The sequence below is a fragment of the Octodon degus genome, unplaced genomic scaffold, assembly GCF_000260255.1.
Source record: "Octodon degus isolate 3935 unplaced genomic scaffold, OctDeg1.0 scaffold00025, whole genome shotgun sequence".
NCBI classification, from domain to species: Eukaryota; Metazoa; Chordata; class Mammalia; order Rodentia; family Octodontidae; genus Octodon; species Octodon degus.
The window spans coordinates 19,083,939-19,110,622 of NW_004524601.1; the positions used below are offsets into that span (position 1 = coordinate 19,083,939).

Consider the following 26,684-nt stretch of genomic DNA (forward strand, 5'->3'; position numbering starts at 1 on the left):
GGCAGGTGCTTATGCCGCTGAGCCATCTCCCTGGCTGTCACAGTATATTTTGAGCTATTACCTCTGTGAAAAAACTAGATATCCCAGCTTGACATGAAGCAAAGTGTTCTCCAAATTTTCTCACATAATCTAAAATGCAAAGTAAAAATGATTCAGGATTACACATTTAGGTAAGAACAGAACGCTCCGCGATTTCCTTTCTAAATCCTTACAAATATGCCTTCTAAGGTCTACATTTTGTACTATCCCATTTCTGAAAACAGTAACTTATATAATCTAGGATTACACAACCCTCTTATTAATCTTCAAAATATCTGCATGAAATGGCAATAAAAGCCAATCTCTCTCTGCCTCTTCATAAGAATATGCAGCGTACACGCACACATCTGTCAAATGAGTAAGATGGAGGTAGGACTCGAAGTTGAGCCCCCCTTTTGTTTATATATTTAAGGTGTACAACATTATGTTCTGTGGCACAGATACATGGTGAAATTATTCAAGCAAATCAGCACATCTATCTCTTCATGGTGGCTTTTCCGTATTGTGGTAAAAGCAAACCAAATCTGTTCCACAGCAAATTTGCAGCACACATTGTACATTAACAATGGCGCAGGCTGCGCATTGGACCTCTAGATATATTCATCCTACATCACTACAGCTTTGTGCCCTGAGATCAACATCACCTCACTCCCACTCCCTTCCTCACCAGCATCACCTGCCTGCTGTTTCTACGTATTTAACAATTTTTGATTCCACAAAGATTATGGGCTGTCTTTCCTTGCTTGGCTTATTTCACTTAACATAAGGCCCTCCAGGTTCACCCCTGCTGTCACAATGTCAGATTTTCTTAAGGCTGAATGCTAGTCTGTGCCTTTGTGTGCGTGTGTGTGTGCATGCACCTACATGTCTGAATTCCTTTTCATTTGCCCGTGATGTGGCAATGAATCGAAGACTGCAGATATCGCTGTGGGCTACTGATTTCCTTTGGCTCATTTGATAGTTCCATTTTTGTTTTTTTTCTAGGTTACATTCGCACCAGCAGTACAAAAGTGTTCAAATTTCTCCACATTCCTTTCAGAGCTTGTTATGCTTATCTTTTCAATAAACAACCACTAGAATAGGTGAAGGATCCTACTGAGATAAGATTTGCATTCCCTGACAAATAGCAGTACTGGGCATCCTCTTGTGTATCTACTGCTCACAATTTTGATGCTTCATTTTAAAAGAAAGATATTCTTCCCTTTCTTTGCAACCAACTTGAGCTCCTTATATATTTTAGATATTAACCCCTTGTCAGTTACATATTTTCCCCATTCTGTAGGCTTTTCTCTTTACTCTGTTGACCATTTTCCCTTGCTGTGTAGAAGTTTTTACTGATGCAGATCTACTTGTTTATCTTTGCTTTCCTTGATTGACTTTTTAGTGTGATAAACAGAAAACCATTTTCCACGCCAGTATTAAGAATTTTTTCCTGTCTGGTTGCCTCTGGAGTTTTATGGCTTCAGGTCTTATATTCTTTAATTCCATTCAGAGCAGGTATTTGTAGATAGTGTAACAAACGAGGTTTTTCTAAAAAGAGTTCAATTTTATTATTTTGCATGTCATATCCAGTTTTTGCAACAATTATCAAAGAAATGTTTTCCAAGATTTTTCTCAGCTGAAAATAACAGTTAAAAATCCAAGATGCAGTCTCTTATTACAAAGCCCTCATGGAGAAAGGCTTTGGGGGTTCAGTAAGGGCACACAGCTCTGCTTCTTTGGAAGAACTGACATGAAAAGAACAATCATGATCATGAATTTTGGGCTTTGAAAACCTAAAAAATTTAAGTCAATTGTTACATAATTTATATTATCTTTCTCTGCCATTATTTTTCACTCTTACATTTTGCCTGATCCTGTACTTTACAGTTCTGGACATGTTACCTTTATGTCATCTTGATTTTTTAAAAAAGAGAATACAAAAATAGAAGTGATACAAAATTTCATTAAACATGGTACGGACTCAACAATGGTTATTAGTTTACAGGGTCTTACTATGCAGCTCAGACTCATAGTGATCCTCCCATTTTCAGTTTCCCTAGCACTGGGATTACAGGTGTGCACCACCACACCTGGACTCAGTGGCAGCTCAGCTTGTCCCAGAGGCAGGGCCGGCACTGCATGCAGGACTGAGTATAGAACCCTGGTCCCTCAGCTTGCCAAAGCTGGAGCTTAGTCCACTGAGCTATCTCACCAGCCCATACCTATATATTTCTTTTCCCCTCCTTCTTTCTTTTCTCCTTTCATCCTAGTTATTCCTTCCCTTTGAACAGTTTCTTTTCCTTTAACAGTATCTTTTGTACCTTTCAGATTTTATGGACTCTGTCATCTTGATGTTTTTTGTAAAATGGCTATGTGTATCTGAGCAAAAATATATATTTTCTGCAAAAAAGTCTAAAATTATAAACCAACAACTACACAGCAAAAGAGGTTAATAAGCATACAGAAAATTAGACTGATTCTACTGCATGGGTAATTTAATATTCACCTTTCATCTTCTTACATCTAAAGATAAAACAGTAGTATTTATGGTACCAGCTGCCTGTGACATCAAATCTCAGAGACCAAAGATGACTTTTTCATGTCTTTTGGAGACAGGGTCTCACTATGCGTTTAGGCTGGTTTTGAGCTCATTTTGTAACCTAGGCTGGTCTTGAACCTGCAACAATGTTCCTGCCTCAGCCTTCAGAGTACTGGGACTATGGGCTTGTACCACTCAGTTCAAGATGTCAGTGTATTATTAGAGTCAAAAACTGAAGTGGAATATTTGAACACATTTTTGCCAATGAAACAAGTTTTCTTTGGTTGTTAGGGTTTTCTTCCCGGGTTTTAGGTATAAAAATTAAATACTAGCATTCATATTTTCTTAGACCAAGAGTTTTAGTGTTGTTGTAGACGTCACCTCAAATGCTCAGACATTTGCCATGACTTTGGCCCCATCTGTGTTTATCATGTAGCTGTGTAAGTGATGTATAATGTAGAATTCTCATGGGAAAGGTCTTGCACACTTTAGACCCAATCTCTTGCTATTTCAAGAAACATATGAACTGGAATAGAAGAGATCTCTCAGTTTATTTTCACTTACATTTGAGATAGTTTGAATTCTCCCAGAAGCTGAAGTTAAACCAAGAAACTTAACCTTTCTCTTTCCAATCAAACTTTCTAATGCAATTTTTTGATTTTTAAGTGTCCTATATTTATTGGAGACTAGACTACTCACATATGGACAATAGTAAATTTATTGCAAAAGTGGAAAACGATCAACTACCTTCCATAATTACTCAGATTAAACTGTAAAATTTCTAAACCAAAAGCACAAACATCTTATGAAAACTAATGCTACTCATAACTGGATTAAAAAAAAAGAAATGCTTTTAGTTGAAAAACAAAAAACCTACTTCAGAGGTCCCCTCTTCCTCTTTAATCATGCAAATCTAAAACTTTAAAACAACCAGAAAGGTATTTGCTTCCTTTTCTCCATGTAATTGATATCAAAATCAAACCTCACCTTGGTAACAGGGAGCCATTCTTTTACTGAGTTCCGTCCGTAAATCAGAAGGTATCCCATAGCAAACACCAGTGGGGAGCTTATTTTCATTCTTTATATAAAATATATTTTTCCATCGATGCCCACAAGTCTGAAAAATAAGTTAGACCAAATGGTGTGAAAGTTCCACCTGGCACATCTGAGTACAGAACTGTCCGGGGGGCTGATTCCAATACCTACCACAATGGACCCATATTCTCCCGGCTGTCTGGAAAGGGTGACCCCCAACCACTGATTGTCTCTTTCTTCCAAACAAGTCTTTCCACAAGGTTCTCCAGCAGGGCTACCTACAGCATTTGAAAGGAAGCTTAGCATGAGATTCCTTGAAGACAGTGTGACTTTCACAAGAGTAAAACAAGTAAATCTGGGCACTCATCTCCTGTGTTTTTCCTTCAACTGCTTTTTCCTTAAACTCAGTGTACAATCAGAGGGTATACGGGAGCTACTTAGTGCTAACATAGCTGGTTTCTCATACAGTGTCATTTTTGTTTGTGAAATGACCAAGTTGTAAAGAGCTGGCTTCAGTAGTAAGAGACGATAGCTACAAGTAGGACAGCAAGCCTACCAGCAAAACAGCAGGGGCTACGCAAATCTAGCTGTAGTGTCTCAGGCTTAGAAAATGATTTGCACTCTCGTCTTAACCCTTTATCTAGCAAGGTAAGCAGCAGCATCGGAGCACTTTTTTCAGTGTTTCATATATGGGGCTCAGCTATTAAGGCACAGCGTATTGGAGCTGGAAAGCAATGGTGACAGATACAGAAAGTGGAATGTATAATTCGCATTCTGATAATGCATAGCTTTTAAAAGGAAGTACCTTATGTTTTACATTCAGTGGAATGTGCCTCATGATTTCACCAAAGACAGAAAGATCTGGGAAACCACATTGTTTTAGTAGTAAATAAAATCTTTCAATATGCACTTAGGCAAATGTATAAATAGCTACAGAGACAAACATACATAAAATATTCATGCATAGTGCAATACTTTTAAATGCTACAGGAAAGTGATCTTCACAGTGATAATTTTCATCTGTGGACATGACTTCTTTGCTTTATGTCTGAGATCATATTAAAATCCTGTATTAAAGTGATTTCAAATCAATTACTTGGGAGAAGAATAAGATGCAGTATTGTAAGAATTCTCTTTGCAAAATTTTCTATCGTTAGGCACTTTGTCTCTTGCAGCTTTGGCTCTCTACGTCCCAGCCCCTGTCAGCATCCCAGAAAGACCCAGAATATCTACACAGCTATGGTTAACATTTTGGAAGAGAAATGGTTTGCACTGAATCAGCTGGGCAGGAGGGGGGTTAAGAAGCATGAGAAGACATCTGTGTATGCACAATACTTATGTATCTTCTACAGCATCGTGTGGGAGACACACAACCCTGCACAAGGTTGAACTGAAGAAAAGCATCCGAGATGCTCCTCTGGAGTCTGAGCCAGTTCTTCGGGTGAGGCCCAGACGCCCAGGCGGCCCTCACAGGCAAGAACGCTGTTACAACGGAGTATGGGGGGGTACATTTCAGATGAGACCACCTAACCAGTAATGGCTTCCAGGAAGGCCAGACTGAAAGCAGGAAGGTTACAAGGCCTGGAAAAAGAACGCAGAGGTGCCGAGTCATGTCTGTGCTTGGAACAGGAAAAGGGGCTTACTGCCCCCCAGACCTTGATAAAGGTGGCTGAGTGTATACCGATGGTTTTGTGAAAATTAAGGGAAGAAAGAAAGGAGGCAAAGAGAGGAGTGGGAAGGGAGAACAGAATTAACAGTAGATTCAGGCTACATGAAAGTGAAGTTTCTATTACTTACTGGAACTTTATCAATGTTGTGATTTGTGTTTTTGGTTTTTTTTAAGGGAAACAATACAGGACACATTTTATAATATTATTTTATACTAAATCACCCAAGAATCATATATAAGATACACACACTAAGCACTAATGAATCCAGCTGAGGGCCTGGATCTTAATACCTTGCATGGATCCAGCTGAAATCCTAGAGCTCATAACAGTGCCTCCCCCAAGTCAAGCTGGAGGCCTAGGACCCACAACAAATCTCCAGCAGGCTTGCTTCACAGATCTGTGCTGGAAAGGTCCAAAGGTCAGTGGTAGAAGTTAGCAAGTCTACGCTAGCGCAATGAAGGATCTATGCTAGCATGGTGAGGAATCAGAACTGGAGCTAGGACGCAACACCCAAGGTAAGCACCAGAGCTCCCCCAAAGGTACCTCAGCCATCCTCAGCAGCAGTGAGGTACTGAGCTCCTCCAGAGATGAGGAAAGCCGAGTTCCTATCAGAAAAGTCAATGCAACAAGCTTCTCTGTGAGGCTGAGCAGTGCACCATCTTCCCCTCCAGAGCCAGGAAGTGATGCTCAAGATGAGGACCAAAGCTCCTCCAAAGTTCATCAGGAAAGCCAGCATGTCAAGGACCTCCAGCAGAACAGCCCAAGAGAACTAGCAGCTTTCAACAGCGTCTCCTATTGTGCTTTATACATGACTGGCAACAACCCTCAGGTGGGCCTCCTGCCCCCATCACCATGCTAGTTCAATTCAGCTGAGTGTGAGAAGTTGCTCACCAGTTAGCTATCCAGCACAATCAATAAAATATTCTCTCTGAAAAGATCATAGTTTTCTAAAATTATAGTTACTCAGCTAACTTTATACTCAGATTGCTTCAGTTAAGGAGTCAAAATTCACAAATGACACCTGACTTCTTTCAAAATATGGCATACTAAGAGACCCTCAGTAACACTGCATCCAATATTTAGAAAGGAATTTACTCTTCCAGAGCTAACAGACCAAAAGTTGAAAAATCAACAATTAGTTGTAAACTGTAGTTTTAACTTAAACACTGTATAAGTTACTTACTGAAAATGACCAAAAAATTATTTGTGCATTCAAGCATAATGTAAGGTTATCATTAATTTCTTTGCTGGGCACTTCCTTAAATGTGGAATTGAAGACTAGAGTTGCTGTTTGGTGGACCTGTTTTGGGTAGCACTGGTTTCTCCCCTAGACATCTGTGACTCCACCAGGTGATGTCACAGCTGCACCAGCCACACTTACTGTCCCACAGCAGCATCACCACTTCCCTCTGCCCTCCTTCTCCACATGCTGAGTCTCTCCTGGACCTGAGAAGAACTAGCCACTACCCACCTAGTGACATAGGACAGCCTCCTGAGCTTACAAACATCCGGGGACTGTATGTCTAGTGTGGCTCATGCCCCTGTCTTCTCTTTTTTCCCCAATTCTGGATTAAAAAGTGATTCTCAGAAACAGAGAACAAACAGCCTTCCAGAAGCCACAAGAAAGATGCTTACCTCAGAACAAGTATAGTACAAGCTTCCCTAGGACTTTAGTGGTAGGCTTGACTCACCTGGAGGTAGAAGAGATTTCACTAGAAAAACATGTGCTGAGTTTGCGTGTGGGAAATACAGGGATGGGGCTAGCGGCCACCGTACATGCTCTCTCGTTGCTTGTGACCATGTGCTTCCAAAGGATAGATACCTTCTAATTTAGAGATATTTTTGACTCGTGGTTGTTTTTAAATATTCATTATACCTTGTGTGGAACCCCTTAGACTGCTTGAAGGCTCAGGGAGTCTAAGGACACCTGAGGACACGACCCCATTTGTCTAGCGCAGGCACACAGTGGGGTACAGTTCTGTAACCAGGCCTGAGCACAGATCAATACGCACGCATTGACTACGGTCCTATGAAGAGTGTAAACGTGAGATAACAGCCCACGTAAGAATTATGGAGTGAAGACGCCGGGGCTCTTGCTCTCTTCTGCTCTGCTCCATGCTGCCTGTTGTTGTTGCTGATGGCTTGCACACATGCATTCTTTAACCTTGGGCCCCTGAGCAAGCTGACACACTGTTAGTCTAATCTTGAACAACGGCGGTGGTGCTGGGCAATGCTATCAAGGGTCCTTAGACACACAGCACATAACCAGGCAGAGGAAAGAGAATGTGGTGGCATAACATCCTGCAGGAAGAAGCACTGCATTTTGGCTGGAGTGAGCTACATTTACTTGTTCTGTACAAGTACGCTGGCCTGCTTCCAAGGTGAGTGGTAGCGGTTCCAATCATCTTGGCAGGGGCCTTCTATTATTCAGCGTCCCACACCCAACACACAGCCCAGAAGTATATGCTAAGACGGGAGAGCCTGGGATGCCACACAGTCCACAGCTTTCACTGGGATTTGACTACATTTCTGTTTGTCACACATCTTAGTTTGAAATGTATATGCAACACAACGCAAAGGAAAGAAACAATCATGTTGTTAAACCATTATTTTCCCCCAAACACAGAATGAATCCAAACCAGTTACCAAACACATATACTCACGTTAATTATATTCCTCCTTTTTTCTTAACACCAACTACCACAGCAGCAGCCCTGAACCCATTGATAGTAATGACATTTTAGCCCCGGTTACAGGACAGAATCAGTTCCAGGAACACCCTGGAAGTCCTCCAGGACCATTCTGGGAGTTTCTTAATTTCGGAGCCCATTTCTCCCCTTTCGTTGGGAGGGCCTGCAGAATCTGCAGAAGCAGGCAGGTGACTTCCTGAACTTGGGCCGGGGCTCTCACAGTCTCCTGTCTTAAGGCTGCAGGCTCCGAGTTTCCTCCCTCAGCCTCACCTGGACCCTAGCACCACCTGGAGAGAGTTTTAAGCAAATACCAGCATCTGGGCCCCACTCACAGATTTCTCCCCTTTCGTTGGGAGGGCCTGCAGAATCTGCAGAAGCAGGCAGGTGACTTCCTGAACTTGGGCCGGGGCTCTCACAGTCTCCTGTCTTAAGGCTGCAGGCTCCGAGTTTCCTCCCTCAGCCTCACCTGGACCCTAGCACCACCTGGAGAGAGTTTTAAGCAAATACCAGCATCTGGGCCCCACTCACAGATGTTCAGAATCAGGGTAGACACCCCAGTATCAGAGCTTTACAAAGCTCCTCAGGCAGCTGTAGTTGGGCGTATAGCCGGGCTTGTAAGCAACTGCTGATGGCTGTGCCTTTTCCTCCATTATTTTTTAAAGACACCCTGTTTTTAAAATAATAGTAATATCTGTATGTCCTCACCATCAGTTCCAACTAGATTTTCAAAAAAATACCACATGTTGAGCAAATTTTCTTCTTGTATACAGCGTTTCTGATTTGGCCCAAGATGATGATTACTAAAAGTGTCCTGAGAAAGGCTAATTCTGAGGCATTTCCCTGACAGAACCCCACAAATAAACTCAGACGATCTCTCTATCTTAACACGCTGTCATGCTGCAATGATTTATAGTCTGGTTTTCAGTTCGATGCCTATATGACTAATGTACACTCTCAGGAAAGCAAGTCAGCCCCTAACTGAAAAATACTTTCCATGACTTATCATTAGAAAGGCCAGCAGGAATTTACACACGGTGGTTTTCCATGCTTTTATAAAGTAGGGTGATTAATTTCTTACACAGAGGAATACATTTTCCTAGTAAACTCTAAACAAAACAAAGTCATGTAAAAATGACCCCCTTAAACTAAAATTAAGTTCCTCCTTTTCCTTGTTTTTTTTTTTTTATTTGAGAAAAAATAAAACCATCCTCATGACTTCTGTTACTATTTTCAACTACTGATTTGCATCAGTATATTCCAGTGGATATGGAAATGTAAGCGAATGGTTCTGCCATGAGAGCTTGTGAGGAATGCTCGTGCCAGGCCAGTTAGGTTTGCTGTTCCCTCCTTTCTTCACTTTATAATTTTTTAAAAAAAATTCACAGTGGTTTTCCTTTCATTGCTTCAGATGTCAAAAAATATGACAAGGACCATAGAACTAGGTATTTGACCTTGTGAGTCACCGCAGTGAGGCAGGTCTGACTTCTCTCCTGATGGTGGCACTCCCACAGCTCCCCAGAGTCAGGCCCACCACAGTCAGGAACAGGTTTGTGCTAGCTAAAGGAGGCAATTTTGTAAACTACCCTCCTCCCACACGCGTCAGCTACTAGAGTACGCTTTGCTGAATGGTTCACCAAACTCGGTGGGGTGGAAAGACGGCTTTGGACGGATGGTGTCTCTTTACTGCTCCGCTTCCCAGCTTCTCTCCCATGACAGCATTACCTTACATTCTAAGGCAGTAGCAGGTGGCCTTCAGGATTTAGCATCTGGGACTTTGGGGATCGGGACCAAGAGCGGGCTCTGAGTAGGATGATTTAAGACCCAGGATCAGCTGGGGCCCTCAGGTGCTGCCTGTCTGGAGGGTTTCCCCAACGCTGGAGGGAGCCAACGACCCGTGTGAAGAGGGTGGACCCAGGAAGGGCACCAGCAACCCTTGATGTTGCTATCAGTATGACAACTGTTTTGAGGATTAGGCTAGACCCCGCCAAATTGCACACGAGTCACAGCACACAGCCTCCTCCGTGAAATATATGCAGCCCCTCACTGCTGGGAAAAGACCTCTTATACATATTAACTTACTTTTATTCTCACAGCAGTAATCAGAGGACTGCATTATCAATCCTTCTTTTACAGATGAGAAAATTGACTCTCAAAGAAGTCAAATAAGTTTTTGGAATTTATGGGGCTGGTAAGTGGAAAAGATTAGAATAAAAAAATAACATCTTTGATCTTTAAGTAACTTTCCACCATTCTAAAGCACATACAGTAGAACCCTGTAAATATTTCAGATATCTGGATTATCTGAATTCAGTTTCATTCCCGAAAGTGGCCCATAGTCCATAAGTCAACTTCCTATTGTTCAAGAAAATGTCATGAACATGGTCCCCTCCTGTACCCTGCCCCTTGCGCCTGTTGTGGTCAGTGTTCAGTATTTTGGCATTTCCACTGAAGAAGCTAGGAAAAGGTCAGTCTCAAAGTTCTTCTTTCTACAGCTTAACAACTGAAGTAAAACGCTGCGTAGGGTAGCCTGGGACATTCTGATGAGACTGTGTGTCTGGTTGACCTGCCTGTGTCACTGGGAAGTGGCTGCCCCCTGACACACCCAGCCACTGGCTTTCTGGCTGCTTCAACAAGACACAAATTTAATTGATCTTTCATAACTCATGACCAGACTTCAACTTTCAGAAAAGTAGCAAAAAACTTCTGGAAGTTGCTTTTTTTAAAAAACCAAGTCTACTGAAAAATGAATGCTATGCATTTCAATTCCTACCAATTTAAGTTTTTTCTTAAAATAATAAGATAAATAACTCATGTTTAGTGATGAGCTATTTAACATATCTGATAAAAAATATTGAGTTAAATAACATTTGTAATTTCTTTAAATTAATTAAAAATATTAGAAAAACAAATGTAGTATTAAAAGTGGGCAATTACATTGAAATATGAAAATAGCAGTGACACCACCATGGCAGGGCTGTGGGGCTCCCAGAAACATATGCCTTTGGCTGCAAGATTGCCTGGCTCCTAGTAGGTGTTCAATAAATCACTTCTGCAGCCCTACAGTCCCTTGATTATGTCTGGGCCAGCAGAGGGCGCTCACGGTGACATTTGAGTACCAGCCTTAACCCAAATGGCCCTTTCATTTGGATTTTCTTATGAAATCCTACCTAAATCAATTCCCTGATATTTACTGTGATTACACTACACTTATCCGTCTAATTATGTATGGTGGTGATATTTCTAAAAGACTAGTGATGTTTATGAATTCAGAGGCAATATAAAATAATGTTCAGTAATGAAAAGTAAAATTTCCAAATTTTAAAGGGGACACCGGACCCCAAAGCATGTACTTCACTTCCAAAGATGGGAGAAGGCACCTTTAGCTGTGCCTGATAGGGTGCACTTGGAGTGCCAGCACGTGAGGAGGCTGAGGCAGGAGGGTCGCCAGTTTGAGCTCAGTCTGAACAACTTAACAACTTAGCCAGACCCTGGCTTAGAATAAATATTAAAAAATAAATCAATAACAAGGCTGGGGATGCAGCTCAGGGCAAAATCCCTGGGTTCACTCTCCTGTGCCATGGTGTGCGTGGGGCGGGGGTCCAAAGCATTAAAGGAAACGTTGATCCTAAGAATGAGAATCACTTGCAAAGTGTTTTCCTTTTGGACAAGCATGTCTTTAAATATCACAGTCTTAGACTAAAACAAGCTGCTAATTGCTAATGGTCATGCTGAATTTATGTGCGAAATTGTCCATATAAACATAGGACAGACAAAGTCACTGTAAAAGACCACTATGCTGGTCCTTCATACTTTCATTTTTTAATTTTTTTTTTCAGAAAGAAGTTCAAGGAGGTTGAAGAGCCACACCCCTATAATCCTAACTATTTGGGAAGCTGAGGCGGAAGGATCACCAAATTCAAGACCATCCTGGGCAACCTAGTGAGATCCTGTCTCAAAATATAAAAAGATAAAAAGGCCCCGTTGAGTACCCAGGTTCAGTCTATAGTACCTCAAAAAGGAGGGTCCAGCACAGAGGTGACTCTCCCCAGGGAATAAGATCACACTGCTGGTTACGACCTGGTCAATGCGGGTTAATCCGGACTCACTAGGCCCCAGCACCCTACTGTGTAAGGTTACTGTGAGCTTGCTTCTAGGCTGGGGCAGTCGGGGCAGATCTATGACACGCAGGCCATAGCGGGCTGTTTGTTAACACTGCAAGCTCAAGAAGGTTCGCCATCACTGTTTTAGGGGCTCTGCATCCTGAACTGCTTCAAAATTATACAGTAAACCTGCACAGCTGTTTCTACCAACTGCAGCAGCAAGAAGCGTTCCATATGGTGAATGTAATTTAAGTACAAAAAGTTACTTTCAAATTAACATTTATCTTAGGCCTACTATGCAGCAAGCCTATTTTAATATATGTAAACACACACAATAACTCATTTAAATTTTTCTAACGATGTAGGTATTATTGTTATTATTCACATCCCAATGTTACAGAGGGACCTTTCCCAAGGTCAGGCAAGGAAGGGGCCAAAGTCATGGTTGGCCATGACAGTGATTTCATATTACTATAGTGCTTAACAAGAATTCAAAACTGACATTATTAACAATCCTCCACTACACTTAATCTCTCAGAAATAACACACTACTCATGCTGAGACTGCAAGTGAGACTGGGCGTGGTGGCGTGCACCTGTAATCCCAGCTCTTGGGAGGCTATAAACAGGCGGATCACTACGAGTCCGATCTAGTATTGAAACCTGAACACTGTGTAGGCCCTTCCTAAAATACAAAGAAAGAAAGAAAGAAAGAAAGAAAGAAAGAAAGAAAGAAAGAAAGAAAGAAAGAAAGAAAGAGAAAGAAAGAAAGAAAGAAAGAAGAAAGAAAGAACTACTAAAATTTTATAACATTCACATTCAGCATTAGAAAAATAAGAAAATTGTCTGCTTTCTTGGGTTGAAAGATTCATTTGAAAAGCTAACAAAAATGTAGGATGCTAGTTTGAATACCTGTGAAATAAAGAATGACACCAAGTTAAAAAGAGCAAGAACTCTAGTGAAACAATTGCCTTCATGCTCAATATTCAGTGTTGAAGTTCTGTGCTTGGTTTGGGAATTCACAGGGTAGGATGGATGTGGATGTCAGGGGAAAGAAATAAACAGAGGTCAGGAAAATAACAAAGAAAAATAAAAACAGGTGAAGATGCCCTTTCCTTAACTGATGAAGGGTCAGAGTCAGAAGGAGACTGGCAGATGTGGAGAAAATGACGGGCAGACCAAAGAGATCCTGTGTAATGCTTACTAGAAAACTTTCAGAAAATGAAGACTAGTACTGAATGAGGCAGAGCTGGAAAGGCCTCACAAGCAGATGACCTGCACTAGTAAGAATCCCCTACATAAGGCATCAGAATTTTTTGTTTTTGATTTGTTTTCTAAAGAAAAGCAATCCAGATGGGCGTGGTGGCACACACCTACAATCCCAGCACTTTGGGAGGCTGAGGCAGGAGGGTCCTTGTGAGTTTGAGACTAGCCTGGGTTACAAAGTGAGCTCAAGACTAGCCTGAACTGCATAGCAAGGTCCTGTCTCAAAAAAAAAAAAAAAAAAGACAAAAACAATAAATAAATAAAACAAAAAATAAAGAAAGGAAGAAAAGCAATCTAATTTGCCTCACACAAGGAATCCCAAGAACGGGACATGAAAAATAAAGCTGCAGTCTTAGTATCTCTGGACCTATTCATGTGAATTCCAGTGTCTAGTGTAGTTCATTTTTAAAAAGTTTTCACCATAATTTGAAACCATCCCCAGAAGAAAACTGAGAGCTCACATCACCATTGTTGGGCCTAATGCTGACCACCCCCCAAGTCTATTACTGTGTCCTAATTTGATGTTTCTAACTTTCTGAAAACAATATCTGTTTTTAAACACGGTCCTTTCAAAACTCTACTCCCAAAGGTTCTTGTCATTGTTTTCATTGCTTGTTGAGAGTAGGTGAAGTATTAAAGTCCAAGGCCCCTTAGAATGATGCTGAAATGGGCAGGAAACTCCCAAGTCCCATGCACAGCTGAGAAATGTATCTTTTCATTTATGGAGCTGTTACTCTGAGCCCATCAAAGCCATTCAGACCAGGCTCAGCTCCTAAGCTCTCTCTTCCAAGGAGGCTTCTCTAGTCATTCAAGCAATTTCTCCTCCCTGTTGTGTGTCTCTGTTACTCTGCTTATTATATCATCTCTCGGTTAAGTGTCTGTCTTCGTGCCTTTCCTGTCATTTGGACTGAGTTCTCTGAGGGTTTCATAGCATGTCTTAAATTTCCTATTTCTAGCACATTGCATAAGTACTTGATAATATGTGTTGAATTAGTGGCATAAGAACCCAGTTAGGAGTGTCTGACACCTCCTCTCATGCCTCACTTCTCAGGACTCTGTGATCTGGCTTCGCAGTTTAACACCACAGTTGGTCACTAATAGACCAGATGTCTCTAAAGCCAATGAAACCGCTTGTATTCTTATCTTGTATGATGTCTTGGCCACTTTGAATGCTGCCCGCATTCACCTCTTCCCCAAACATCCCCATATCTGACTTCCCAGTGCTACAGAGACCTGCATCCTTGCTGGATCCTCCTTCTCAGTCTCTTTTTTTCAGGCTTTTTCTTTCTGTTTCAGTAGTTCCCAATCATGGAGGAATATGAGAACCATCTGGGGACCTCTGGAAAATCCCAACACCCTACTAATCCATTCACTGAGAGCCACTCAGCTTGAGATGGGGTCACTGGAATTGGTGTTCTCAGAGCTCTACAGTGTTTAAATTGCAGCTAGAGCTGAGCAGCACTTTTCAAGTGACTTCAAACTGTTAGAATCTTCAGGGATCCAGCATTGAGCCTCTGATCTGCTCACATTAGGAAGCGCCTGAGTTAAGCTCATTCACCGCCAGAGATTGGTATCATTTTCCTGTCAATTACTCTCACCTTTCAATTGCCACTATATAGCTCCCTTCTGCTCCCAGATTCATACAACTACTTGGTCCATAGACCAATTCTGTGGTCTTCTATAGAGTATGACATTTCTGCATCTCATAAGAATCTCAAGCCAATGCAATATCATTGCCTATTTTGCGAGAAAGCCTGCTTGTATACCCTTTTTTACACATAAAACACCATTACCTATCCAACAGCCCAAGTCAGACCTTGGGTAATGCGTTTGGAGGCTTGCCCTTATCTTTCTCATTTGATAATTACCAAATACCATGGAATCCATCTGCCAAGGATCTACAGACTCTCTGTTTTTCTCTATATGCTGCCTGATGTCTTGACAACAAGCTTATTAGAGATACCTGTCACTGTAGCCTAAATTATGAAAGAAGCTTCCTGTAACTGTCCGACTACCTTCAGAAGATCCTTTCAGAAATAGATATGTGTCACTCCCTGGCTGTAAAGACCTGTACATAAATCTGTACTTATAAAGTTGCCCCCCCCAAATAATCCCTAATCATCTCTCCAACCTAGAGTTCCCTGAACCTTCTGCAGCCCACAGGACACATTTTCCTTTTGGTTCTTCAAAGGAAGAATGGCCAAGAGACCTCAGGTCCTTTCCGCACGTGCTTGCCCTGGCCAGCACACTTCCCCATAACCTCTGCCTTGGCCCAACTCCCAGCCGCTCTCCAGTTCTCCATTTGAATCCTAATTCCCTCAGGAGGCATCACCTTCTTCTTTTTGTTTGTTTGTTTAATTCATATAATGGCATGTCTGCAGTGTGTAATGTTTTCAGGCCCTTGTGGAGTTGCTGCATGTCTCTACATTCCTCTTCTCATTTCGCATCCCCTTCCCCATCACCCTACTCCATCTCTTGATCTCATTCCCATCTGAGAAAGATCTATTTCCCTACTTTCTACCTTATATTTGTTTATAATTTTTCTCATGTAAGAGAATTCATGTGATATTTAAGCTTGTGTATCTGATTTATTTCACCGAACATTATAGGGTCAAGGTTCATCATTTTCCTATGGATGACTCAAATTTATCTTTTTGTGTGGCAGACTAGTACTTCATTGTGTATCGATACCATGTTGTCACTGTCCATTCATTTGTTGGTGGGCAATTTAGGCCACTTCCAAGATCTAGCTCTGATGGACTGTGCTGCTGCAAACATGGGTGGGCATGTGTCATTGTAATATGGTGCCTTCAACTCTTTGGGGAAGATACCTAGGAGGAAAATAGGCAGGCCAAATGAAATTTCTGGTTTTAGTTTCTGTTCTAACTCAATTAGCTCTTTTCACCATATTTTTCTCTAGTAAGTGTGTGAACCTGCAGACCAAATCACTTGCACAAAGAGTGTGTGTCTTTGGTGTGCCCAGGTTTTCCCCTGCAACAGCCCCCAGTCAGGGGCTACATGAATGAATGATCCATGTCCACAGGCAGGACCACCTCTTGCCTTGCAGCTGTTGCTAAGGGAGATTTCTTAGTCATTGGGATATAATTCAGTGTCAAAAGAATTATAAGGCAAAACATAAAAGGCCTCAATTTTTCCAATTAGGAAACAATCTCAAGCACAGGGAAAGAAAGTTTGGGAAATTGGGGAACTTCCTTCTGTTAACCCAAAAGTTTATTAACAAAGCTCCCTAACTTGCTTTTCTGCGTAAGTGGCACAATGGGGACCCCTCTGTGCAGGGGTGACCTTCCAAAATGGATGCTCTACAGAAGCCTCAGCTTCATAAATTACAATTTTCAGCATATCACAAATGAAAAGGGGAAAGAGACATATCAAGAGAAATATATTCGAAGTTTCGACAATAACATGCTTGCCTTTAGTATTAAGCTAATAGCTCTTGCAAATCAGGCAGAAATAAGGATAAAGGAATCATTAGTTCAAAGATGTCATACGTATTAACTTAACCTCTTCCAAATGGGTCACGCGGTATAATCCAGGAGTTTTAGAAGGCAACATAATTTGCAAAAAGAAATTCAAAATGGATAATGGTGACTAACCTGCAATATACCATTAGTCTTCCGAATATGCAGGGCTCAGGCAGAGGGCTTAAAAGCCCAGTAAATAAACCACTTTGCCTGGAAAAGAAGTGAAAGCCTTGGGGCTGGGGAGATAGCTCAGTGATCTAAGCACCTGTCTGGCAAGCACAAGGACACGGGTACCGCATGCCACTGAAACCAGGTGTGCCATACTGGCCACTGAAACTGGGTGTGGTGGTGCACATCTGTAAGCCCAGCCCTGGGGAGGCAGAAAACCGGAGGATCACTACAATTCCAAAGTGGGTAGGGAGACCCTGTACTAAATAAATGAATAATTAAAGATTCTTAAAAATTAAGAAGTGACAGCCTTAATCATCTGTGCATTGATATTAGAAAAGCACCTACTAGAAATGTCATGGTATTTTACACAGGGAATTTCTGTTTCTTTAGAATGGTGCTATTTCATAGGAATATTATTCAAGCCCATGTGACTTTATAATTTTGGGAACAGCCATATTTAAGAGGTGAAAGGAAATAAAGTAGATGTAACAATGGATTTCATTTAATAAATCCGAAATCCTGATGATGCCATCAATGCTGCTATGATTTGGATCTGAAATGTCCCCCAAATGCCATCTGTGTTCAGTGGTGAGGCTTTTGCAGAGTGGCCGGAAAATGGGGTGCTATCCCCCAGAGTAGCTTAATCCATTAAGCGTTCCTAGCTAAATACACTTTGGGAGGCAGGAACTGATCCAGAGAGGTGTGGGAATGAGACCTGGAAAGGTGCATTTTTGTCCCTGGCTTCTCCTTCCCTCTCTCTGCCTCCTGCCACCATGGGTTGGAAAGCTTTCTTCTACCAAGCCCATCATCCAGAGCCTTTCTGCCTTGGAACCAGCCAACCATGAATGGACTGACTCTCTGAAACTCTGATCCCAATTAAATTTCTCCTTTAAATTGCAGGTGTTGGGCATTTGGTCCCATTGATGGGCAAGTGACTAATACAGAACATTGGCACTGGGCATGAAATTATTACTGCACATTACCTGACCTTGCAGCTCAGAAGCTTTTGGAACTAGTTTGTGGGAGGAGTTTAGGAAGGTGTAGAGAGGCAGGTGAGAGCAGCTCCACAATGCTGTCGGTAGAGCTAGATGTGTTATTTTGGTCAGAGCTCAGAAGTTCAGTGCATGATAAGAATGCAGACAATAAAGGCCAGGCTGATGAAGTTTCAGATGGAAATGAGGAGTCTGCTGGGAAAGGGACTAGAAGCCATTCATGATTCCTCCTGACAAAGAACATCATTTTTGTCCATGTCCTAAGACTTCATCTTAGGCTAAGTTCAAAAGCTAATTAATCTGTCAGAGGTAAGGTCAAGGCAGCCCAATATTCAGGCTATGAATTGAATGTTGCTGGCTCTTTCCAGTCAGATCTATAGTGAGAATCAAGAACAAGAAGCAGACCTGAGAGACATGAGAGTTGAGGTCAACAAGAGTGTAGCTGCTGCAAATAACAGAGCCATTAAGAGGAAGTCAAGTACTTTGTATCTGGACAAGGGGAAAGGTGCCTTGATAATTTCTCAGAAATTGGCCAAACAGCACGCATCACAGGCTGAGTGTACTTTGAAAGACTTTGCTTTGAGAAGAGAACTTGAGGGCAACCTGTTCTCTCAGGGATACCTCGGGAATATTTCCCCAAGTTCAGCTATCTGGTTACTGAGAGGCCACTGCCTTGCTCCAAAGAGTCCTGGCTATTGCTCAAGCTGGCAGTAGACCATGGTGTCATTCACAAGGTGCTGCATTTCCAGCATGCAGAATACAAAAAAAAGGAAGCTTTGACTCAGATTGCAAAAGAAGGCTGAGGAGGCAGGCAGATGTCCCAGCGAGGACAGTACATGAAGCTGTGAGGATGAAGCCAAAGGGGCAGTTCGAGTTACCAAGAGGTTGAACATAGGCTGAGGGAAGGTGCAGGTAGCAAGAAAGCAAACCTAAGAGAGAGGTTATGAACTAACAAGGCCACAGGGGAGGGCAGTCCCGGACTTTTGGAACTCCCATCTCACCATGACTTGCCCAAGGCATTATGGGATTAAATGTTTACTCTGCTGCTTTTGCACTGATTCCTTTCCATTCCCCACTTTCTGTTTTTGGAATGAGGATGTTTATCCTGTGTCATTGTATGTTGGCAGCGTTTCCCTTTCTCTCTGAGTTTTACAGGGGCTCATTGTTCAGAGTTTGCCTTAAGTCACAGAGGGGGCTGGACTCGGCAGCAATGCTGGAACTGTTATGGTGGGCAACATCTAGAGGTGGACTAAATGCAATTTTCATAGTGAGATGGACGTGGGACTTCTGGGGGCCAAGGGTGGAATGTTACAGTTCAATCTAAAATGTCCCCCCTCTCTTGTATCCAGAGGTGGGGCTTTGTACAGTAATGACATAGTGGGAATGCCACAGTCCTCAGTGGGTTCATCCCCTGACAATTCCATAGCTGAATGTGCTGTTAGGAGGAGATGGTCAGAAGAAGTGGATCACTGAGACTGTGCCCTGGAAGAGCATATTCATGTCCCTAGCTCCCTGTCTCTCTGCTTCCTGGTCACTGGAGGTTGAACAGTTTTCTCCCACAATGCAATTGCACATTAATTAATATAGTTACCTATCATCCAGTCACGGACTCCCAACAATCAGAGAACTAGAACATAGCAAAATACATCACTGTCTACCAACTGTACTTCCAAGTCTGTGGTTATTTGAATGACACTCTAGATCTTCCCTTCTACCATGCCACTCCTGGCTTAAATCCAGTCAACCACGCATTTGAATCCTCTGGAATCATGATTCAAAATAAACCTCTCCTCTTTTAAGTTGTGTGTGTTATCTATTTTGTCCCAGCAATGGCAAAATGACTAATAAAATATGAACTTTAATTATTTACTTCAAATGTAATCAATTTTTATCCTACTTATTTGAAATCTTTATTCAAAAATCTCATCGAGTTTGTAGTTGATTTATCTGAAGATAAATATTTACATAGGAGATAAATATTTAAATAGGAAAATAAGTATCCTATTTATTTGAAAATAAGTAGTTGCAATAAAATCTATTTATTTGAAATGTAATCAATTTTGTATTCGATTTATCTGAAATCTAGACAGTACCATTAGAACACCACTCATTGTTACTTCATGTGCTCAACAGCCTCATTTGGTAGCAGCTTACCTTATTATCCAGAGGTGTGTGTATGAGTGACTGTGCTTGTGTGTGTGTGTGTGTGTGTGTGTGTGTGTGTGTGTGTGTGTAATATCAAAATAAGGAAAGATCTAGAGTGTCATTCAAATAACCAAAGACTTGAAAGTACAATTTCATAGATATTGATATATTTTGCTATATTCTAGTTCTCTGATTATTGGGAATCCATGGATGGACGATGTGTAACTATATTAATTGATGTGTACATGCATTAATTATTGGTAATGTCTTGAATCAGGAACCATTTCTGATCAAAGTTTCCTTTCAACACACTTCAGGGAGACATAGAGTACTGAGATGAAAAGAAAGTGGATGCATGGGAGCTGCCACGGCCTACTCAGAGTCTTCATGAGCAAATTGAGGCCCAGATCCTCCAGTGAACAGACCACCTTCCTTTGGTTCATGGAGGAAACTACAGGGAGTTCAGAGAGTAAGACAGGAGCTTTCAGGCAGGCAGGGAGATGAGGAGTCCTGAGTGAAGGCATCTTGGGGAGCAACAGAAGCAACTCCTTGGTGCCACTTCTGCAGTCAATGCCCTTTGCTAAAAGGAAAACTCCAATATCTGCCATCCTGAGCACTCTAGATAAATGGCCATTTACTGCCTGATTCTGATCATGACTACAGAGTAGGGTAGAATGGGGAACTAGTTACCTCCTCTTCTGAGGCAGCAAGTCCATCTGAAGCAGCCACTGGCTGACTTTCCACTGTGACTTGGTCAATACAGATGTTCTGAATTGTACAGGAGGCAGGCTCTATCCTAAGAGATCCGATACCTTCAGATTCATGTCAGCAAGTTACTTCAAATGGGAGGAGACACTTCCTGACGTAGAAATCATAGCTAAATCTTACAGCACGTTTGGTGAGCTAACAAGAAAATATTTTTATCATGTTTCACGTATTTTTAATTCATTGTTAATATTTTCACATTTGGTTTAGCTTATTAATTGGCCCTTGAGATGTGTAAGGTTAATTGTCAATTTGATTGGCTTGGGAGTCAACTAGGGGATTAGAGAAGCACACTTCTGAGTGTGTCTGGGAGGGCCCTGGAGGCGTGGCCTGGGTACTGTACACTGCCCTGCCCTCCCCCCACTGGCACCATTGTGCTCTGCTTCCCTGCTGCCAGGAACTAAGCAGCTCTCCTCCACCAAGGAGATCCTGCCTTGGAGCTGGCTGACCAGGGACTGGACCTCTTGAAACTATGATCCAAATAAAACCACTGCCTTTCAGTTTTTGTGTCACAGATACTGTGCCAGCAATGGGACAGTATCTAATAGGAAAGTTAACTAATCCATCCTATTTATTTACTTTGGCTTGCTCCTAATAAACAGACTTACACATACAGACTTAAATGGAAAGCAAATAAACTCATATTTTAATGTCTCTTAAGTATCAAACATTTCCAAACATTACATTTACCCACAGTTCGGACAAGACAATTGAAGCTATTTTATGAATGTTCTCTCTCTCTCTCTCTCTCTCTCTCTCTCTCTCTCTCTCCATATTTGTGTGTGTGTGTGTATATATATATATATATATATATATATATATATATATACCATACTCTCCTCTTTCTATATACACACAAAACATCTTCAAAAGAAATAGTAGATAGCCCACAAACCCTACAATCCGAAGATATCTTTACCAGTTTATTATTTTCAGTGTTGTCTTTGTAGAGTGAGGGCTCAGTTTTTCTCTTAAAGCTTTAAATTGGTTTTCAATGTGTTCTACATGGAGACACACAGTTTCTTTCTATAAGGAAGAACAGATCTACTGTGCAGAGCACTGCATGCGAAGCCACTTCAGTGACCCTACTTCCTATCATCTATCTTTTGTTTTGCTATCTGGTTTCTCATAGAAGAGAAACCACACAATATGTAATCTAGATGGGTCTTTCTCAATGGGAAGAGAATCAACAAAGGGAGGGAAGAAGGCAAGAGGAATGGAAAGATGTATTAAGAGGTGTTGTGTACCTGAAATTCCACACAGCAATATAATCATAGTGCACTAAAAATATGAGCTATTAAAAACTGTAAAACTCCCCAAACCCTAAAAGTCTAAGAAATAACTTCAGGAAACTATTTTACAAATATTTAAAACTATGGTTACAACAACTACTACTATAAACAGTTGATGATTAGGAATTTTGTATTCTTTATTTCTTTCATCTAATTAAGTTCTCTGCTTATTGATCAAAATTCTGAAAGTTGGGCCATGGAGATAGCTCAGGCAAGTGCAAGGACCTGGGTTCGATCCCCAGTACCACATGTCTTGCCAGCCCCACCCCTGGGGCACCAAGCAGTCCACCAAGATCAGGCATGGTGGCCCACACCTGGAATCTCAGTGTTTTGGAGGCTGAAACAGGAGGATCACTATGAGTCCTAGTTGCATAGTGAGACCCTGTACCAAATACATAAAATTTAAAAAAAGTCTGAAAGTTTAAACATCACTTTGGCTTATTGCTTCTAATGAATTCTTTCACTCACTGGTCAAGATGATATTCAACTTGCAATTTCCTTTTTGTCATCCATGCAATAAATGTTCATTTGATTTGTTTTGTATACATTCACCATGGCTACATTTCTCTAAGAAAATTGCTGGAGTCACTCCCTGCACTCCAAACGCCCGAAGCGTTTTAGTGTTTCTTCAAACAACCACCATTATCTTCTAAAATTTTATGTAATATTATGACAAGATCTTTTCAGTTAAACATACACATCCAGAAATAGATTCTGTCCCTTGCAGACAGGAAGTAGGTCCTCGGTAGTGACAGTTACAATGTCACAGACCTGGAAACTATGGCAGAATAACAAAAGCAAAATTGTTCTCTACAAAGACCTTGTCAATCCCCTGGTAGATCAAGGGTGGCTGCTTCACTCCCTAATTCTTCCCTCAGTTCTTTCCTGAAATGAAAGTTAAGCTTTACACAGTGATCCCCACTTCATTGGTCAGAGAATGTTTTGTGCACCCTTCATCTGTGTTTTGGGGTGGGGACGCTTACACAAGGTTGGAATTTGTTCTGCATGCTACAGACAAGTCCTGGACTTTTATGGGAGCGACCTGAGATCAAAGTAAAGAATTGATTAAGCTCATGCTCTATTTGAAATCTTCAGAATGAAGGAAACCAGCTCTGCAGTTTGAGACAAAGCCAAGACCACCATTCTTAAAAGTAGTTAAAGGACCAATACATGGCTGCTCTCAAAAGTCCATCAGTGGTGAAGAGAAATGAAAAAAGAATCCGTGGTGTCCTTGTATTTGCCACTTACAGAGACTGTACCAGTTCAGCAAACAGCCTCTTGGAGTCTTTCTTTAATTGCTTCACACTGAAGAAGCACGCATGAAATAGCAAGGCTTACACTCTGTACCCAAGCAAACCCGACTTTGACTCGATATGGTATCCCACCTGTCACTCACTAGGTCAGTGACTTTAGAAGAAGGCTTCCCCATCAGAGTCAAAGGCCTCACACAGAAAATAGAAACATACACAACCCGAGGTTGCTGTGAAAGGAGGGAAAAAAATCAGAAGTACATGCTGCAGTGCCTGAGAGTGTTTGGAACGAGATAGGTCTGAATTAATATCGGTTCCCCTTTTTTCTCTTCGTGTATCTGCTGCAGCGAATGGACTTCTGGCTTTGAAATACGAAACTTCTCCCCTCCCCCATCGGTGCACTTTCAAGTTAGCACAAACTTAAGAAAAGATATCCAGAAGTGACAGCCCAAATTCAGTTCTAGTTAACGCAGGAGTTTTTTGAAAGGAAAATAAATGAATAATTACATGTTACACCTCACGTTCACTATTAACAGTGGAGATACCAAATTTTCTTCACCCTCCTCGTTTACAGTGTATATTCTAACTATACCACTTTCTTTAAACAACACCCCCACCCCCGCCAAGCCTTTAGGCTAAAATGACAGACCGTGGGATCCTTTCTAACTACTATCTATGCATGACCTGCCCTTTAGTCTGTGCATTCACAAAGTTAATAGGTCAAAGGTGGGAATGGAAAAAACTGGCTTCGCTGTAAACCGTCTAACACGCCACGCCGGGAGAGACGACAGTGTGCGTTACACACTGAGCAAGGGGCAGAGGTGGAAGAGAAGATACAGTTGCACGAACTTTTCTCCAGCACAGTTCTGTCGTAGCACTGCACTCCTGTCACACGCGAAAAGGTTTTGGAAAGGAGGTGCAACTTCAAGAAGAAACGGGTCGCCACTTTCCCCCCAGGATTTGTCCTCCCGCGAGGTCCACCGAGGAAGCGGGGTCACCGACTGCAATTTCAGACCCGACTCACCCAGCTGGAGCTGCTCGCAGGTCCGGTTTGGATTCCTTCCGATTCTGCATCTGTAAATGGCCCCGGGGTGGACCACGGACGCGTTGGCGAGCCAGGTGGCCGTGGGCGCTCCCACGACGAGCCTGGGAAGAAGGGCGCACGTGGCTCAGAGCTTGCAACGAGCCGCTTGGCACCCCGCGCCGCCCCACCAGGCTCCCCACCCGGGGAGCGGAGTCCCCGCCACGGCTCACCAGCGGTCCGGCCCGTGGCCGTGTAGAACCACAGAGTAGCCAAACAGCGAGTCGGGGGCGCCCCGGAACAACAGCGCGCTCTCCGTGTCCACATTGTAGGGGCGCCCTCCGGGGAACCCCACGCTCAGCAGCAGCAGCAGCAGCAGTGGCGGCCGCGGCGGCGGCGGCGGCATCACCGCTTCCCGGATGGCGGCCCCTGGGGCCTGAGCGCACGCTTGGCGTTGGGGAGCACCATCCACCAGCGCTGGGCTCCGGCCACGGCTGGAGGGAGCGCCCTAGATGCCGAGGCGCGGTGCGTCCGGGCGGGGAGAAGGGCGGCGCAGGGGAAGGGAGGGGAAATGGGCCGCGGCGGGCGGAGCGACCAGGGCCCCGAGGGCTGCGCCCCCCGCCCTGTGCCCGGTTTCTGCGGCCTGCGGTGCGGGCGCCCTGGCGCGGTCCGGGGCGCCGGCCCAGGGTGGAGTCCGGGGCGTGGTGCTAAGCGCGGGATCTGGCTTCGTCTCCCCCCTGCGCGCAGCTGTAGGGGGCGCTGGGGGACCTCGGCTGCGCCGTGGCCGGAGCTGGGGCGCAGCCAGCGCGGACCGCAGGGGACCCGACTTGGCCCTTGGCCAGCCAAGGTGGCCTTAAGGCCAGCCTGGAGCGGGTGCCGGGGCTGCCACCCCGCAGCTCTTCGGCGATGAAGTCCTGCGCGAGATCCTTCTTAAGCAGAGGCTAGAAAATTCCCCCGCCAGGCAAAAATTAAAAACAAGAGGAGAAGAAGAAGCGCCTTGGTAATGTTTTGGTGTCGTAGGCCAGAGGGCCATCGCGGCCTTGCGCCCTTTCTGCCGACTTCCTTCCTCCCCGCACTTCCCTTCTGCCCCGGCCTGGGCCTCGTGGGAAAGGACAGCGCCTCCGGCCCTGCTGGCCCCAGGGACAGTGGTGGGTGGATGGCCAGGCGATGGGATCGGGATCCCATCGGGGCCCTCAGCAGACTCTTCGCTGCTCTGTCCCGTTCTCACCACACGATCAGTGGTCAGGGCCCCAATTCAACCCCGGAGTCTCTTCCTGAGCAACCAGAGAGACAGCCACAGGTGCTTAAGGCCAAAACTGGCCTGGCGAGGGGCGGGCTCCCGTATTCATCACTGCAGATGTAAAACCCAAAGGAGGAAGAGAAGTCTGCGTGCAAGGAAGGGGCTCTGCGCGAGCACGCTGAAGCGCAGCCCAGACTCCCTGTAGCGCAGACACACGCGAGAGCCCCTGCTCCAGACAGCCTCGAGACTCACCGTTCACACACATTACGTTCTGGGCCCTCAGGGAACCAAGAGGGAAGTGGAACTGTGACAGGTGCTGGGGGTGGCCTCCCTGACTAGCTCGGGAAAGCTTAGGTGCGTTCAGGACACTTAGAGACAGGTGAAGGGAGAGGGGAGCAGCTGAGAAGGGGAAGTGCGAGGGGGTGTGTGTGGCTCCAGCAGGCCTGCCTGGCGCTGAGCTGCTGCCCTGTGGGCCTGACCCGGAGGAGAGCGGCGGCGGCCCATCCTGACTGCCCAGGGCGCACACTCACTGCAGACCTGTGTGGGCTTCACAAGTGCAGATTAAGACCCCGCATTGTGGAGGCTTCTTCAGGAAGAGGCAGAGAGCTAGGATGAGGACTTGAGACGAAGTAGCGGGGCTAGCGGGGTGGAGGGGAGGAAGATTCCAGAGCTGCCTGAGAGGCAGAGCCCGCAGGACTTGGAGCTTGGCACACATATGAACGGAGTCTCAACCGTAGTCAGGAAAGTTGACTGACTGCTGGTTCACCAGAAACAAAACCCACTGAGAAAACAGGGTGTGTGTGTGTGTGTGTGTGTGTGTGTGTGTGTGTGTGTGTTCGAGGTGGAGGTATTGATGAGTTCAGTCGTGGACATCTGCAGTTTGAGACGTTTGTGGACTGTTGGAAAACTCCAGCCAGACTTGCCCCAAGTATTTTTACTCTGTCCATCAACAAAACAAGAATACACACTTTGTCTTACTATTTACAATGAAGTAAAAGGCTAATAA

The 26,684-nt window shown here is 43.6% G+C and overlaps 1 protein-coding gene across 1 annotated transcript in view; it reads right to left on the minus strand.

Moving 5' to 3' along the window:
- Positions 1-25,391, minus strand: part of Itga4 (integrin subunit alpha 4) — an 89,115-nt gene extending 63,724 nt beyond the window's left edge. Inside the window, exons 1-5 of the mRNA XM_004628644.2 lie at positions 24,672-25,391; positions 24,442-24,563; positions 3,767-3,873; positions 3,548-3,677; positions 62-129 (exon numbers count right to left, since the gene is read on the minus strand). Of these exons, the coding sequence (XP_004628701.2) occupies positions 62-129; positions 3,548-3,677; positions 3,767-3,873; positions 24,442-24,563; positions 24,672-24,844 (600 nt within the window). The 5' untranslated portion in view covers positions 24,845-25,391. The remainder of the gene's footprint in view (positions 1-61; positions 130-3,547; positions 3,678-3,766; positions 3,874-24,441; positions 24,564-24,671) is intronic.
- Between the last annotated feature and the right edge of the window lie 1,293 nt (positions 25,392-26,684).